Raw genomic sequence first — 17,194 nt, 5'->3', positions numbered from 1 at the left:
CATGAAGAACTAAGGACAATGTAAGTAAAAACAAAGTAACTATTGTTCTACTTATTTTCCCTCCAGGTCACAAGTCATCCTAAACCCAGTATTTTGAGCAACATGAACTGGCTAAAACAGAAAAACTAAATTGCTATTACAAACTAATGTATTCTAATACATAGCTAGATAATATTCAAACAATTCCAATTTTCTTGATAAAATAATAGATGCATTCTTTGAGTTATAGCAAGACACATAACTGCCAGCATATCTCATAATTTCTGAAGTCAGGGTTCTAAATGAAAACACTACATTCTTAAGAATTAGAGGACTTTTCATTAAAATATATGCATCATTAACATTTGTACTAATAAATTGTTATTGTGATACTTAAAATTAAAAGAAAAACTAGTCAGTGGAGAAAAGACATTTGTAAATGTTTAAATTTTCACTTCTATATGTAAGTAAAACTTCATCAAAATTCATACTCACTAAGAGCAAAAGAGGATGAACTGATATTTTTCACTGTATTTAATGAAGATTTACCAATTGTTATATACTGACAGAAAAATATTTGTATTTATTTATAAATACAGTTTTGAATTACTCTGAATCACATGTCCTTTGATTTTTTTGTGTTGAAATCATTGATGATGTATCTCTATAATATGTATTCTTAAAGTGAGAATACATTGTTTAAAATTTGGAAAAGCTTGGTTTTTTATAACAAATAGTATTTAAAATCAAGAATTCAGTTTGAGGACAAAAGATTGTACCATCATTCTCATTTATTAAAATTTTATTTTAGGCTCCTTTAAATCACCAGAGTGTGTAGATGTTTGAGTTAAACTTCAGGACTTTAGCATTCAAATTATACATTTATTATTATGTGAGATATTTCAATACTTTTTTTTCCTTATGTGTCTGTTTTCTTTTTATTTTATAACTTTGAAAATAAAACAGATATTAACTATTTATAGGGCAACACAATTCTTTGGTTCTGAAATGCTAACATACTAGTCCATGCTAAGGTTATGGCATTTCTAAATAATTTGAAAAGCTGAACATAATCCTTCATATAACAACATGTGAACATTCTTGCCCTCACAATGTATATGCGTCCGATGGCAGATCCGCTCTTTAGTCATTAGACACCTGTCTATTCTTGTTATCAATGGCCAGAGTAGGAGCCAGGTCCTCCATGGATTCAATCCATGCCTTTCACGTTTACATTCTTAAGGGCTAACATATATGTTCTTTTATTGTTTTCATACCATTTCATAAAAGTCATCAAAGAAATGATACACCTGCAATCTATCTTATCTTTTGTTTCTACCTTATGGTTCAAGGAATTTTTTTTTTTTTTTTGCTCTAGACGACAAAAGAAAATATCATGTATGATGGATCTGCTAAACAAAAGTCATCTTTTGAATGAGTGGTTATGAATTTAATCCTTATCAAATATTAGTGCATGTGGTTTGACCAAAATATTGAATTGTCAGGAGCCTTTATGCACTAAAAGCAAAAGAGACCTGTGTAGCTGACAATAAATGGTATAAGTTCATTATGAAGGTCCTCAGAGAGCACATTCTACAGAGGATCCCAAAACATTTTTTCCTTTCACAGTGGTTGTGTAAAGCAATCCACTCAGAGAATTTGGTCCCAGGATTGCAAGAGATGAGTGAGATTATCAAAGTTGCAGTGTTAGGAGACTGCTATTTTAAATTAACAAAGAATATTGCTTTCATCACACATTTCCTCTGCTTCGAATCAGATTTGAATCCATACCAACATATGACTAAACCATGCTGAATGGTCAAAGCGAGCTGCACTGATTTCTGAATTTATCCTAATGGGCTTGGTGTCACTCTGGTGCAGACTGATTAGACACTAATGCTGGCATTGATAAGAAAACGATGTCTCAGTCACTCAAGTGTTATGAGATGTTTTTCTACCTTGATTAAGCCCTTCAAAAAACATGCAAGAGAGCAATAGTCAAAGAAAATATGAAGAGCACTTGAAAAATGTTTTCAACATCAAAAGTATTGTTTTTGATTGTTGTCAACAACCATGTCCTAACACAGAAACCTGTCTTCCTGTTAAGTCTATTCACTCTTCCACAGCAAAGCGCTGTCTGTATCCAAGAGTTGCTGCTATCCTTGTTTCTGAAAACAGCTTGAACTCTAGTTTTACTAAGAAGAATGACGTGTTGAACTTGATTCCCTCCAAGGGAACACTTTGATACAGCCTTTTATATAATACTTACTCAAATATGGTGGTTTGTAAGGCGCTCGTGTATTAGACAGCAGTCCGTCCAGCTCCTTCCTCTCCAGGGTGCTGTGAAGGGCCTTCTCCTTGCCAAAGGTGGAGAAGGACCGCTCTGCCCCGGGCTGGGCTTCTGGAGTTTCAAACACCTCGGTGTCCGGAACAGAGTCCATGCCGGGAACGTGCAGGTTGCTGCGATAATCGGCAGCCTGGCGTCCATCGGAAGGGACAAAAGAAGGCATCCAGCACCGGTCCGAGTGGCCCAGGGCTTTACATTCCTCGGTGCAGTTGGAGAAGAGATCCACACCTGGGAGCAGGAAAGAGAGAGACCGCAGATGCAGGCTCCGCCAACATGGCCGGCTGCGCAGCAGGGAAGGGTTAAGTACAGGCAGCGCAGGGAGTGGCGCCTGAAGCCTTCCTAACAAGTGCCCTGTCTTAACCTGACAGGGTCCATGAATCTCTTTGTATGATTTTGTCAAGGATAAGGTTTTTGGCAAAGAGGCCTCTGAAACAAGATGTTTCCAAACTGCTTGGGGTATTGGGGAAAATACGTTGGCTCTAAATTTTGTAAATGATTTTGAAATGGTGAGTAGAAAAAGAATGGATACTTTTTGAAAAATCTCTGGTGAAGTTTTAACAGAGAAAAAAACACAAGTGTAAGGTTTTCATAATTCGTAATCTCTAATGACGATAACTCATCTGACTTTTTGTTCCCTTGGATGTACTGGAAGAAATATGCAAAGCATTGAAGTTGGTATTTAGATGATGAAATCTGAACATGTAACACAAAGTGAAATTCAACAGAAAACTAGCATGCGTGTTGATAAAGCAGTAAATAACAAGGATGAAATACGATTTTATGAGTGGCCAAGAACATGCTTCCCCAGGTTCCCAGGACATTACTTCCTAAAAGATAATTCTCAATGCCCCTCTGCTAGCCCATATTACTACAAACTGCTTATCACTCACCACCTTAGACAAATCCAGAACAAATGACTGTAATTAGCGAAACCAAGGTAACCAAGTGCAATGTGAGCCGACTGCAGATACTATTGACAAATACCTTATTACTTGCTCTATATTGGAAAACATGGTGCTAGCCAACACAAACTGTTTGCTTACTAATCCCAGAATACAGCAGGTCCCTGAATAACGTTATATCATTTCGTTATAATGTTGATGAGATGGCATAGGCAGGTAACCATTTATTATTATTATTATTATTAATGGCCTATGGTATAACTGGTTCATCATACATAATTTCACAGAACCTAGCTATCAATAATGCTAAGTAAAGACTTGCTGTGTCAAGATTTCAAATGCCAAGTTCAAGTTTTACTGTCTCCCATAGATTAACAAGACTATTACATATTATCTGAATATGTCTCAAGAAAGCTCATTCAGTTTCTTAAGCAAAGCATCACAAGCACTATAGAATACTATTTCATATTCATTTTGATAATTAGCACTAATGAGCAAAACAAGCATTTATTGAATATGTTTTTAAACATGGTCAATTTGAAATAACCTAAGTAAGACTGGTCTGCATGTAAGACACTGGATTGCATGCCTGGTCTGCATGGGATTGTTCTTGTTTGTTTAACCAACAGAGTAATATTTATACAATGATCACACTTAGTTTTTTCTTCTATAAGCATCATAAGTGATTTGAGCCCTTGAGTAAGTTTTACTTTTAAATTCCTGATGGTATTCTGTCACATACTGATTTATGTGTGTGCTTATATATGTTAACATCTGTATACATAAAATAAAGAGAATAATTTTTTCAAAATCACTAACCCTCTAGGTTATCCATGAATTAAGAACATTGATTAAGCAAATTATGTGTAAAGAAATAAACCAGGCTTCTTATCATCTATTAATCTCACTTTGTAATGACTTTAAAATTTAAATTAAACTATGTATAATGCAAAGTCTAACTTTGATTATAACATTCCATTGACAGTTGTCATGCATAAGTCTGCAAATAAATTACTGATCAGTGAGCTGTTGAGGAACAGAAACGTGATCTGAAGCCAGGATAAGGTCAAGACTAAGAACAGCATGTAAAACATGTTCATGTTTCCCAAAAAAAAGAGGTCAGCTCTTTATCCTATTTCTGAAGGAGCTATGTAGAGAGAAAAAGAGAAGCGGGACAAGATGTCATTGATACACATTGATAAAACAGGTAGGTAGAAGCTGGAGAACCAGAGAGATTTGTCTTTTGATGCCCCTTATTTATAATGGGGGAAGGAGGATTTTTTAATAGATGGAATGACTGTTAAGAGTAAAATTACTATCAGCACTTACTTATTTAAAAAATAAAAGCAAGTTATATTAAATTTGAGGCTGATAGAATTATTCAAATATTAAGGTATAATTGTATTATTGGATCCTGATAAAAATTGCTACCTAATGCAAAATTTAGAATTAATAGAATTTTTTCTTGCATGAGTGAGAAATACCATTTTAAATATACCACAAGACCATTAACAATCTTTCACGTCTTTGGGGGGAACTGTACCCAAGTACTCATATAAGTATGATAACCTCACACAGAAAAAATTTAGCAAACTAGTCTCCCATGTTATGATGCAGTTGTTCAATTATGGTAGGAGGTCCTTTTAGTAGAACTTGTTTATATGGATAGGTTATACTCTGGAAGGATATGGTGTTCTACTCTGTTAATTATTAGAGGTTACTTCAATTTCACTTAGATGATATAATAAAGTTCTCATGAGTTAAGAACCTGTACAGGAAATGCAACATGTGCATAAGGAGACTGGTGAAATAAGGTCAAGTTTTCTGTTGGAAGAACGTTACGTGACAGAAGAAACAAGACACTTGTAAATCATGTTCTTAGTTAACACACAGATTTATGCAACTAGAAGGAAAGACGAGGCAGCACAATTATGCATGAACATGTTTTACCAGTGTTACTGAGACAGAAAGTGGACACATTGTTAGCGAGGAAAGTATCAGAGACACAATTTTTAAACAGCATAAATAGTACCTTAGTAAATTTAAAATCAGTAACAAAAACATTCATTGAAAAAGGCTTTTTTTCAGGTGCTTTTTTAGATGTATAGTTTGAGAATCAAAGAAAAATTTCCCATTATCCAGCCTCACCTTAGGGAGCCATTGAAAGACTAACATGAGTTTATCATTTGTCATTTATTACTAGCTCTATTAAATGTATTATTTTAATGACCGAATAAGCAAAGGCATATTTAAGTTTTGTTGTGATAGATGACTATATGACACCCAGGAATGCTAGGTGTTTTAGCATGTGACATAGTTAAAATGACATATTAAAATTCACATTGCTCTGGGAATTTTTTTAATGGCTCAAGTTGAAGTCCCAAGAGAAAATAAACTTAGGGTTTGTGGTTTTTTTTTTTGTTTGTTTGTTTGTCCTCATTCAAATGCCCTTACTATAGAACCCGTAGGGTTTGTTTAGCAGGAAAATACAGAACAAACCTCAGTTTTGAAGGTATGGTGGTTTCTAAGAAATATCTCAATATATATTTAACTTCCAATTTCTTCTCCTACTTATTTATCTTCTCCACTTCTCAGAAATAATCTGTTCTACCAAGCATGACAGCTGATGTGATAGACTTCCTGTTATGCATAGATATATTTAGACAAATTTTAAAATATGTCTTTTGTAACTGGCAAGTAACATGTCCCTTGTAGTCAAAGAAAGTGATATTACCACTGAGAAAAAATTATAATTTCAAAAATATTATATGTGTATTCAACTTGTACTGTTTCCTGATGAGTGTAATAATACAAAACTATGTGTACATTTCTTTTTCATGCACCAAATTCTCATAAAAATGGTTAATTTTTTTTAAAACATGGTAAGTTAATTTAAGAGAAAATCAACGATTAATTTTTTTATTTTTCTCCTTTAACCACATAACATTGGAAAACTATGAGATATTAAATAAAGCCACAATAACTGCTATAAATTTTAGGAGATTGTAGTTTGGAGGCAGATACTTATCATAATTCAATCATGAAAATTCCAAATATGTCTATCATAATTTTCCCCAATGTTTATATTTTTCTTTATTTTCTCTCATTATTTTGTCATATATTATTCTAATTATAAATCTCTCTACAATCAAGTTGCAGCTCATATTTTCACCAGAAACCTTAATAAGCTTTTGCAAATGATAGCATAAATTATAAAGCCCAAAACTTTGCCAGTGTCTAAATTCTTGTAGTGTGAAAAGGGAATTTATATTTATGGTAAGTCAAGATTCTTGTTGATATCATTGCATTGTGCAATGGGTTAATATATCGTATAATTTATCGACTAGTTTGAATATATTAATAATTTAAATAAATTTATATTTAACTGTATAGACAAATTTTTGAATATATATCGCATATCAATCTCACAATAATTAGTTAATAAATAAATACATTTAGAAACTAAGTTCTCTTATAACTGAAAATAAATTAATAGGAGCAACCTGACATTTTGAGGTAAACTGTAACAAGGAGCATTAACAAAATCACTTATTAGGGTTCTCTTCTTCAATACATTTTAAGAAGCCACAATTATTTTTAAAAATTCATAATTTATCCTAGTATTATTCACAATGTAAGTATTTTAAATGAAAAAAAAAACTTCTTACAACTTGATAGATCTCCTTAGATGTACCTCCAATAATATTAAAATATTTAAGAAAATACAACAAAAAATGTTGTATTAGTATTATACATGAGAAAAAATGCCTACCTTTTAATCTAATGATATAAAAAATTTTAAAATATATTTTTAAAAAATCCACTTGGACCTCCTTTGGCTATTTGAGCTGTGATGATCAGTTTTTCTTCTTATGATGACTTATGCGTACATTTACCACATCTCCTTGGACTTCTGCCATAGCTAACCAATACATCAATAGCGCCCTGAAAAAAACGGAAAGCACCTTGACAAGGCTATGGAAAACAAGCGCCACAGAGCCATGGTCCCGCCGAGGAACTTCACACATGGAGCCAGGTGCACTGGGAAACTGAAAAAGCTTATGTGATTCTCTGTGCAGCTGCATCTGTGTTTAGAGGCCTTCTATGAACAAAATTGGTGACTGCAAATGGCCTAGAATGAGGACAAGTGGAGGAGGGGCGGAGAAAGAACAAAAAAGAAAACTATTCATAGAAGAATAAATGTGAAGGCATCGCTCAGGAACTGCATCCAAAGGAATGTTAACATAGGACAGGAAAGTGGGCAGTAAACAGGTGAAGCCCTGAGCCATACAGCATAGGAAACACAGCATGGAATGAGGTGCAAACTCACAGAGAGAATTCAGAATCTATATCTTCCCAGAGCTCTTTTTCCTTGGTAACTTAACCTTTCCCCCTTCAAATCCAGCTGAGTAAGGTTTGCTTAACAGTACAGAATGTTTTCATAGCCTAAACCTGAAAATAGATGTGCTACAAAAATGTCCTAAATACTGCAACACTGGAAGGTCATTACTACCTGGCTTTTCCAGGAAATAAGGCAGATGTGCTTATTTACCTGAAATGGGCTTAACTTTCAAAAAATAGTCTAGCTGCTTGGTCTGGGGTTTATAATACACAACATCAGTAGGACTAGAAAAAAAAAATTAAGTAAAAGCATTTTAATTCTTTGCCCTTAAGGCTTTGTACTTGAAATAAAACATTCAAAATAATTCTTAAAATGAGATTAGGCCTATTAATACTGACTGCAAGTCAACACACACAGGTAGGATGGCTTCATTCTGAAACAGCTCGTTTGTGCCCAGTGTGGAGTGGCTGCCCTATACCTGCTAATGAAATACACAGATTGTAAATTATGTACTACTTTTACAAGTTTAAAAACCTGAAGATGGGGGGGGGGGAATTGGCATTTTGATAAAGAAAAAGAAAAACTGCCTTACTTAAAAAAAAAACAAAACAAAAAACGTTTTTCAGAGCACAATTTGGCATTTCCCTTTTCCTTCTAAGGCTGCGACACCTCCAACAATTTGAAAGAAACATTACCCGAATGGCAACACTGAGTGCCTGAGAAATGAAATAGCTACTGGGAAGGCACATGGCCCAGAATATATTCCCATCCGTCTTCTGAATTTAGTGGTTTTTGCAGATGTTTCTTCATTTCTCTTTCTTCGGTTAGGTTATTACAGCTCATTATGTCTGAGGGACTGAACTAATTGAAATGTTCATTGAGACTGGAGTGGCACCGAAGAAAACAAAGCGAGGGGAGAGGGAAAGGAATAAAGCGCATCCCAGGAAGCACGCAGCAGATACTCTGTTTTCAATGTGAAAGGTTTTGTGTTAAAAGTTTTGAAAGCCTGTGAAGTCAGAAACTCCGAGAAGAGAACAGGAATGCACCATTCTAAACATCCAGCTTCTTAAAAGATAACAATAAATCATATGCCACATATAAACCAAAAATGAAAGGGACTTTGTCCTCCAGTATAAACTTCTGGCAAGATCTGGTTTGTTGTCAGGTTGCCGGACACTAAATAGATGCTCTGTTCACTTGGCGTGAAGGCCCGCAAGGGGCAGGGACCTCCGGGGTTTCTTGGCAGTCCTCAAGTCTCATTAGGTCTGCATATTAATGACTCACAGCAATATAAAGAGACCCTTGAGCAACCATGGCCCCGTCCCCCTCCTGCCTGTGTTTCCCAAGGCTAAGGCAGCCTCAGCCTCAGCTCACATGAGCCCAGTCTTGGGCCTGCAGCCCCCACTGCTGCCAGGCGACCGTGGGGCGTGTCCTGCCCTTTGACCCACGGCCTCAGCACCATTCAGGCCATTCCACCAAGGGTGTTGAGCCATGGGGTGCTCTCGAGGACCCGCGTCACTGTGAAAATGAGGATCCTGTCACTCTGTGCCTGTCACTAAACAAAATAAAGCTCAAGTCGCAAGTGAAAGGAGTTGAACCCTGAGATGGTGCGAAGATGGACGTTCTTAGGAGATGCAGAAGCTGACTTCCCTCTCCTTTTTTCTTACGTGGAAGATACACATAAAACTTACTCAGATGAAAAGTAAAAGAAAACAATCAACAAGCACCCTTTTAGCAGACGTGCAAATGAAACGAAAAGAAAACCCAAACCTTATGAAATGATTTTCATGATTTTAAGGTAAGTATTGTATTTCTGTTAAGTGTTTACTTTATGAATGAGTAACTGGAGTGATCAGGGTCCTATACAATGTAAAGGTTAAATTTATATAGAAAAATTAAAGCAAAATATATATAGTAAAATAAATTTTAAAAATATGTATCCCAGTGCAGCCCTGTCAGGGACAGCCATTAACCCCACCTATAAATATACACAGAGTCCAACTTGCTGACAGGCCACGAGCTCTGGTGAAAATATGAGGAAACTTAGCACACTTCAGAAAACACAAACTATCAAATGTTTACCAATGTTCTGGAGCCTAAGAACTCAGGATTGGAAATCCTGCTCTTAACCTACTTGGGACTTTCAATCACCATTTGTACTCTCATTCGCTACTTGGTGGCATCCAAAATGCACTGTCTGGAAAGCAAGAAATTTGGATACGAGTCCACAGTCCCCACTTTATCTTTTTGTGACCTTGCACAGGTCAATCAATTTCATTCATCTTCAGTTACCTCATCCACAAACAAGTCTAATAATCCCTTCATTGACTCAAGACTGAGGACTGGCCCAGGTAAAAAATCTATGGCTTTTTGCATGCAATATAATGTCATCAAAGCACATGACATAAGGAAGAGACATTTCATATTGTGACATATTCCACAACAAATTTCTAACTGTCCACAGGAACATTGTATTGTATAACCTTCTTTGAGTATACATTTATCGACATAGGATGACACCATGCATTCCTGTAGCAGTACCAACATTAAATTAACAAAAATATCCCCTAGGACACCATCCTGTCTTGATGTTCTTTTTAAATTATAGAAGTCAGCATTTCCATTGCCCTTTGATCACACTTACCAGCTGACTGGCCACGGTTCGTGGCATCGTGGTCGCTATCTCCCTGTTCACTGTCTCCATGACCACTGTCCTTAGAGCTTACTATGTCGGCTTCCTGGAATGCAGAACTAGAAGCACAAAAACGTGAATATTAGAATTTAAAAAAAAGAAAAAAAAAAAAGGTGAAGTAACACAGAAAACATTCTTCCGCCACCACATGGTCACTAGTGGCGCTGCAGATTCACAGACCTCACACTTGGCTTTCTTTCTGCATAAAGCTTGTTTTCATAAACTTAAGCTTAACTCTTTCAAATTGAGCATTAGCAGTCAGTCTGAGCCCTCTGAGGCATGTAAAGTTCAGGTAGTATTATATGATTGGGGCTAAGCTTATGCATATGGCATTTTTATACAGCAGGTGTAAAAATACACCTGGAACTAACTAGGAAGACTATCCGAAGCAGTGTAGGAGTGAAAACTGACAAAACAGTCAGATATATTCAGTAACGTCTACAAAAATAAAATATACCCATATTTTAATGTATTTTCTAGGAAACACAACATAATTAGTATGTATAACCTGCCCTAACTGAAAACACTTTATATGTTTTATCCTTTAATATTGGCTGATATACCTAATTCCTACTTGTAGTAGGTAGTAGCTTGTCTACACACCAAGCTAAGGGGGGAAAAAGAAGAAGTTCATACCTGTTAACTCGGCGAGGTCTGTCAACTAGATAGCTGAGTTCTGCTCTCTGGTGTTTAGTCTAGAAAGAAAATAAATAAATCAAGAGCATTTGAATGCTAAGGGTTTCACTAACAGTCTGCTTTTGTGGTTAGGAACTAATTCTGGCTTAAGTAATTGTGTACATTTGTATGAATTTCCACACTGTTCTAAGATCTCAGCCCTACTGCTGGGTGAGGGCAGGGAGATAGGCAAGGACACTTTGGTCTAGACTTTCAGTACAGGTTTAAAAAATGCAGAAATAAAAGGCCAATTTTAAATGTGTGGATGTTTTTGAGAATGCGAATGACCTCATAGCTGGGGCTCCTAAACTATGGTCTCTAATAGAGTCAATCTACCCATATCCTGCAGCCTCCCTTTCAATGACCTAAAAAGTGTTTAGGTGCATCCTGGTTTGAGACAAGAAAAAAACAGCACGCTCAATAAGCAAAAAAGTTTGGATGTTTTATGGAATTATTTTGTTGTTTATTTTCAAAATGTGCTTAAGATACAAATGAGCTGTACAAATATTCATGGAATTCAATGTATAATATCTAAGACTCAAATAAATAAAATAGCCTGCCACGGAAGGAGTTCACCCTCCCTCCCTCCCCAACTCTTTCCTCTTCCAAAGCCCCCCTGCATGCTCCTCCCACCTCCACCACCCGCACCTCTTCTGATCCAAACTTCTTTTCCTTTTTACATAAATCAACTCTCTTTCCCCCACTCCCTCCCTCCTTCCAACTTTGCCACTTCTCCATCTTTTAAGAAATCGGAATTGACAAGGCAAGTTCTTGGGTGAAGAAAGCCAACAACAGTGATGTATCAAAACCAGTGGCAAGAAGGTGATTGTTAGCTCAAAGGTATATTTAAGACAATAATTGTTTAAGCCTTCCATTTAGTTTATGCTTACAGGGGTTTGTGCCAAAGCAGCTCCATTCAAATTCCCACTGTGTGGGCCTTTGGCTTCCAGAGCATCTGAAAGTAAATGCTGTCCAGAGCGGAACTGAAGGCTTCTCTGCAACCCGGGTTCAGAGGACAAGAATCTGATAACTCATTCACTACAACATGCATTCGCATTTAGACAACTGAGCAAAGTTAAACAATCTATAGCTTACTTTTACACACGACTGAAAGCATTGATAAACAGGGCAAAACAATTTTAACTTTATTAATGCCTGTGACAAACGCAAAGAGAAAAAGACCTTTGCCATTGCCAGCCAGTTTCCCCACCCCATTTCCCTCTGTCCCCTGCCGCTTGCCCCTCCACTCCCAGATTTCTGAAGAGGGAAACGACTGAGAGTGAATTTCAAAGCAAAGATGCCAGAGGGAAGGAAGAAGGTCCAAGGTGGTAAGCACCAGGGGCAGGAAATGAAAATAAACGTGGAGGGGTGGAGCGCAGAAAATTAGGGACAACACGTAGTTTAGGTTACACACAAAGGGGTGGAAGAGGGTGACCCCCCCCTTCCTACACCCACAAAGATACAAATACGCTAATATCCTAAAAAGAAATACACAGTGCACCAGAGGTAATAACAAGGGCCGGGCTAGAGGAGGCTCTCGGATGGAGGAGATGAGAGATGGTGGTCTCTGCGCTTCAGTCTTACCTCGTTGGACAAAATGCTTCCGTTCGAGATGATGTCGGGCTGCTGGTCTGTGTAGCCGGTGACGATGGCCCCGCAGGGGTTGTGCTCAGTGTCCGTACTCCGAGAAGGGCTGCAGGGCTTGAGGAACATCAGGTCGGTCTTGGCGGACTCAGGGGTCAGGCAGACCTGGTAGCAGTAATTCTGGTTGTGGTGGTGGGAGCCAAAGCCCCCGGACTCCTCCACCGGCACCTGGGCCGGGTTGCTGGGCACGTTGGAACTCTGCACGAGCATGATGTCAGACTTGCTGAGTTTCTTCTTGCGCGCGCGGGCCTGCCGGCCGCAGCAGGTCGGGCCCCCGCCGCCGCAGCAGCAGCAGCAGAGGCAGCAGTCGCTGGCCAGGCACGTGTAGATGTTGAGCTTCTTCTCTTTTTGGCAACGCACCGCCAGCACGATCATGGCCAGCAGGAAGATGAAGGACACGGAACCCAGAGCGATGATGAGGATGAGGGTGAGGTCCAGCGAGGTCTCCCCGCCGCCGGAGCGGCTGGGGCGCTGGTGCTCCCCTGCCCCTCCGCCCCCGCCCCCGCCCCCGCCTTGGGGCTCCACTGCGCCGTCCACCAGCTGCACCATCAGGGTGGCGGTGGAGGACAGAGGCGGCTGCCCGTGGTCGCGCACCTCGATCACCAGCTCGTAAGGCCGCTGGGGGTCGCGCTTGGCCGGCACCCGGCGCGCGGTGCGGAGCTCCCCGGTGCGCCAGTCCATGCGGAAGAGGCTCATCTCGTTGCCCCGCACAATGCTGTAGGTGAGCCGGGCGTTCTCGCCGTCGTCTGCGTCCACCGCGGCCACACGGGTCAGCAGGTAACCGGGCTCCGCCGAGCGGGGCAGCACTTCGCGCGCTGGCGTCCCGTTGCGTCCCGGCAGGGGCGCCACGATGGCAGGCGCGTTGTCGTTCTGATCCACGATGAGGATGTTGACTGTGGCGTTGCCGGCCAGCGCCTGGGGACTGCCCGCGTCCCGGGCTTCCACCTGAAAGCTGAAGTCCTTGAGCTGCTCGTAGTCGAAGGAGCGCAGGGCGTACAAGTAGCCGTTCTCCGAGTTGATGGACACGTAGGTGAAGACACTCATGCCCTGGATCTGGCACTCGAGGATCGAGTAGGCTAGCTGGGCGTTGGCGCCCTCGTCGCGGTCCGTGGCGCTCACCGCGTAGATGTAGGCGCCCGGCACGTTGTTCTCGGTCACATACACGTCGTAGACCGGCTGGTTGAACCGCGGCGCGTTGTCGTTCACATCTGACACTTGCACCTGGATCGATTTACTGGTGGAGAGCGCCGGCTCGCCCCGGTCCCGCGCCACCACGGTCAGGGTGTAGGAGTCCCCCGCCTCTCGGTCCAGGGGCGCCTCGGTCACGATGGTGTAGTAGTTCTTGAAGGAAGACTTGAGGCGGAACGGCACGTCCCCGAGCAGCTCACACTGCACCTGCCCGTTCTCCTCGGAGTCGCGGTCGGTCACGCTGAACAGGGCCACCACGGTGCCGGGCGCCGCGCCCTCGCTCACCGCCTCCTTCACGGTGCTGAAGCTGATCTCCGGCGCGTTGTCGTTGGCGTCCAGCACTCGCACGAGCACCTTGCAGTGCGCCGGCACGGCGTTGGGGCCCAGGTCCTTGGCTTGTACGTACACTTGGTACACCGGGCTCTCTTCGTAGTCCAGCTCGCCGCTCACCTCCAGCCGGCCTGTGCGCGGGGACAGTCCGAAGAGCTCCCGTGCCCGGGGCGAAATGTGGCTGCTGAAGGAGTACACGACCTCGCCGTTCTGGCCCTCGTCCGGGTCCGTGGCGTTGAGCTGGATGACCAGCGTGCCCGGCGGCGAGTTCTCCGGTAGAGACACAGTGTAGACGGGTTGGTCGAAGGCGGGCACATTGTCGTTGGAGTCTAGCACTCGGATGGTGAGTAGGGCCGTGCCCGTGCGCTGCTGCTGGGGGGGCAGGCCCCCTCCCCCGCCGCCTCCCCCTCCTTCACCGCCTCCTCCCCCTCCTCCCCCGTCCACCGCGGTCAGCACGTAGCGGTGCACCGCTTGCTGCTCTCGGTCCAGCGGCTTCTCCAGCACCAGCTCGGCGAATCGGTTGCCATCCCCCTGGGTCTGCAGGTCCAGGGAGAAGTAGCTGTTGGGGGTGATCTCGTAGTCGCGCAAGGAGTTGGTGCCTACGTCTGGGTCGAAGGCGCTCTCCAAAGGGAAGCGGGTGCCTGGCGTGGCGCTCTCCGAGATCTCCACGGTCAGGTCCGGCTCCGGGAAGGAGGGAGGGTTGTCATTGATGTCCAGCACTTCGATCTCCACCCGGAACAGCTCCAAGGGGTTCTCCAGGAACACCTCCAGGTGCAAGACGCAGGACGGGTTCTGCTTGCAGATCTGCTCGCGGTCTATCTTCTCGTTCACGTACAGCACCCCGGTCTCCAGGTTGAGGTCCAAGTATGGGGTCCGAGAATTGGGCACCGTCTGAAACCTGCGAGCCGAAAGTTTTGTAATGTCCAAGCCCAGGTCTTCAGCGATATTCCCCACGAAAGTGCCATGTTCCTGCTCCTCCTGCACCGTGTAGTGAAGCTGGGAAAACACTCCTTCCACCATCCAGAGCAAGGCAAAGAATAATAGCACAATCATCTCCAAAGGGAAAGGAAGCAGCTTCCCGCAGCCAGTCAGCCACCCAAACACCTCCCCCACCACTACGAGAAAAAAAAAAAAAATTAAATACAAATACAAGTGCGCTATGTGGGGGGCTCCTGAGCCTTTCTGTCCTTAAAAATCTTATTCCTTTTGCTTCATTTTAGGACTTCTCCCAATTCAGCCTCATTTTTCAGTCTTAGCGCAGGAAGGGTGACAGGCGTCCCCTTTCCTCATCTGGAATCTTCCCACTGACCAATTAATAAAATAATAACACAACAGTCAGCGTCCTTTATTCCGACAGTCTTGGCGCAACGCGGCGCTGGCAAATCCCAAGGAGGAAATTCCGATATTTCAAGACTGTCCTCGGTTTGTCTTCTTGCTGATGGGAGAAGAAGGAGGAGGAGGAGGAGGGAAAGGAGGAGGAAGATGAAGAGGAAGAGGAGAAGGAAGAAGAGATGCTGCCGGCACCGCTGAACATGCCTCTTAATGTCAACGGCGGGCACATGCAAAAGGGCTTAAAAACAGCGAGCGAATGTAGTGCCGGGGAAGCCCAGACCGGCCCTGCAGCATAAAACTTTCATTCTCTTCTTCATTTCTCCGGATGGATGTTCTTCCTGGCATTTCTTTCCCCCTCTTTCGCTCTATTGGAATTTTTTGGCTTTCATGTCTTATGCCTCTCCGTTCTCCTCTCCACCGTCATTTGACTCTCTCGGTCAGCGCGACGAGCTGTTTCTCTGCCGCTGCTTCCTTCCCCAGCCTTCCCCTCTAACCTGTCTCTCTCCCCGCCAGTCCTTCCCTCCTCCTGCCTCAGCCTCAGAGCCCGTGGTCTCCGCTGGCAGTTTCTGAGCTCCGAGCGCAAAGCTCCTGTGTTTTTGCGCAGCGCCCTCATTCTGCCAACCAATCGTGGAGGAGCGCCGCCCACCGAGCCACTGCTCATTGGCTGGGCTGGCCGTCAAGTTGGCGCGTCACCTGGCGCCGGGCGGGGCGGGATGGAGCCCGCGCCCCGGCGGCCGCGGCGAGTGTGAGTGCGCGAGAGCGCGAGCGGACCGCCCGGCAGGTCCCGAGGCGCGTGCTGGGGACGCTGCCGCGGAAAGTTCCCGGTCCCCAGCCGCCGGTAGCGGAGAGGGAATAGAGAGGTTCCCCCGTTTGCATCACCGTAATAGCAACGGCAGCGGCGTCTCCTCTCTCAGGAGCGGGGTTTCCAATGACGCTGAATTCTTTTTCCTTTAAGGTATTTTCCTTGCTACCGATCGTGGAAATAAATCACCGAGAACCGGAAAAAGTTGCAGCGTGACCATTAATGGACGGGGGTTACCTCATTAAGGACCTCTGGCCGGGACTGGCAGGGCATTTAAAAACCGGAGACGATACGGCCTGTGCCAAACCGAGCCCGGGGGTCTGCAGGGGACGCGCGGAACGGGACGGACGCGGTGGCGTGCGGGGCGGAGGTGGCATTCACGCCCGGGGCTCGGGGCTGGCCTCTCCCCCAGACGTGCAGGGTCCCTGGCCCTGCCTCTTCCCTGGCCTCGCTGCAGACCCCCGGTACCCTTACCAACGGGACCAGTTCGCCCGGGGACCTAGTTTGGGCTGCGAGCGCTCTGAGCGAGGAGCGAGGAGCTCGTTCCCTGTGAGCTCTGCCCCCAGCCCGCGGGAAGCTCGGCTCGGGGCGGCGGGCACCGAGTGCCGAGCGCTCCCGGGCGCTGCGAGGCGCCTGCGATAGCCCCGCGCCTCCCCGCGCCCAGGGCCGCGAGGCGGCGGCGCGCGCACGCCGTCTTCTGCTTTATTTCCTACAATTGGAGGTTCCTCCGCCCCCCGCCTCCGCGCTAGACCCGGGCCCCGATTCTCGCCCAGCGATCACCGCGCCCTCGCCGGAGGAGTGCGGCGCGGCGGCGGAGAGCTCGGGCGTGGGTGGGGGCGCGGGTGGATCGAGGCCGTAAACGCGCGGGCCCGGGCGTGTGCGCCGCTGCGGGCACCTTCCCGGGGCTCGCACCCATCCTTCCCGGCCCAGGCGCGCAGCTGAGCGCGCGTCCCAGCGGACC

At 43.9% G+C, this 17,194-nt stretch overlaps 1 protein-coding gene across 2 annotated transcripts in view; it reads right to left on the bottom strand.

The window, feature by feature from the left end:
* The window catches only part of PCDH10 (protocadherin 10), a 38,925-nt gene extending 22,945 nt beyond the window's left edge, over nt 1-15,980 (bottom strand). For both annotated transcript variants that reach the window (XM_090288949.1, XM_090288948.1), the window contains exons 1-4: nt 12,522-15,980; nt 10,899-10,957; nt 10,215-10,321; nt 2,249-2,554 (exon numbers count right to left, since the gene is read on the bottom strand). In XM_090288949.1, the coding sequence (XP_090145075.1) occupies nt 2,249-2,554; nt 10,215-10,321; nt 10,899-10,957; nt 12,522-15,152 (3,103 nt within the window). In that variant the 5' untranslated portion in view covers nt 15,153-15,980. The remainder of the gene's footprint in view (nt 1-2,248; nt 2,555-10,214; nt 10,322-10,898; nt 10,958-12,521) is intronic.
* Between the last annotated feature and the right edge of the window lie 1,214 nt (nt 15,981-17,194).

This window comes from Furipterus horrens, unplaced genomic scaffold (genome assembly GCF_987537825.1).
Source record: "Furipterus horrens unplaced genomic scaffold, mFurHor1.1.pri manual_scaffold_10, whole genome shotgun sequence".
In the NCBI taxonomy this organism is placed as follows: domain Eukaryota; kingdom Metazoa; phylum Chordata; class Mammalia; order Chiroptera; family Furipteridae; genus Furipterus; species Furipterus horrens.
This window is presented reverse-complemented; position numbering and strand designations above follow the sequence as displayed.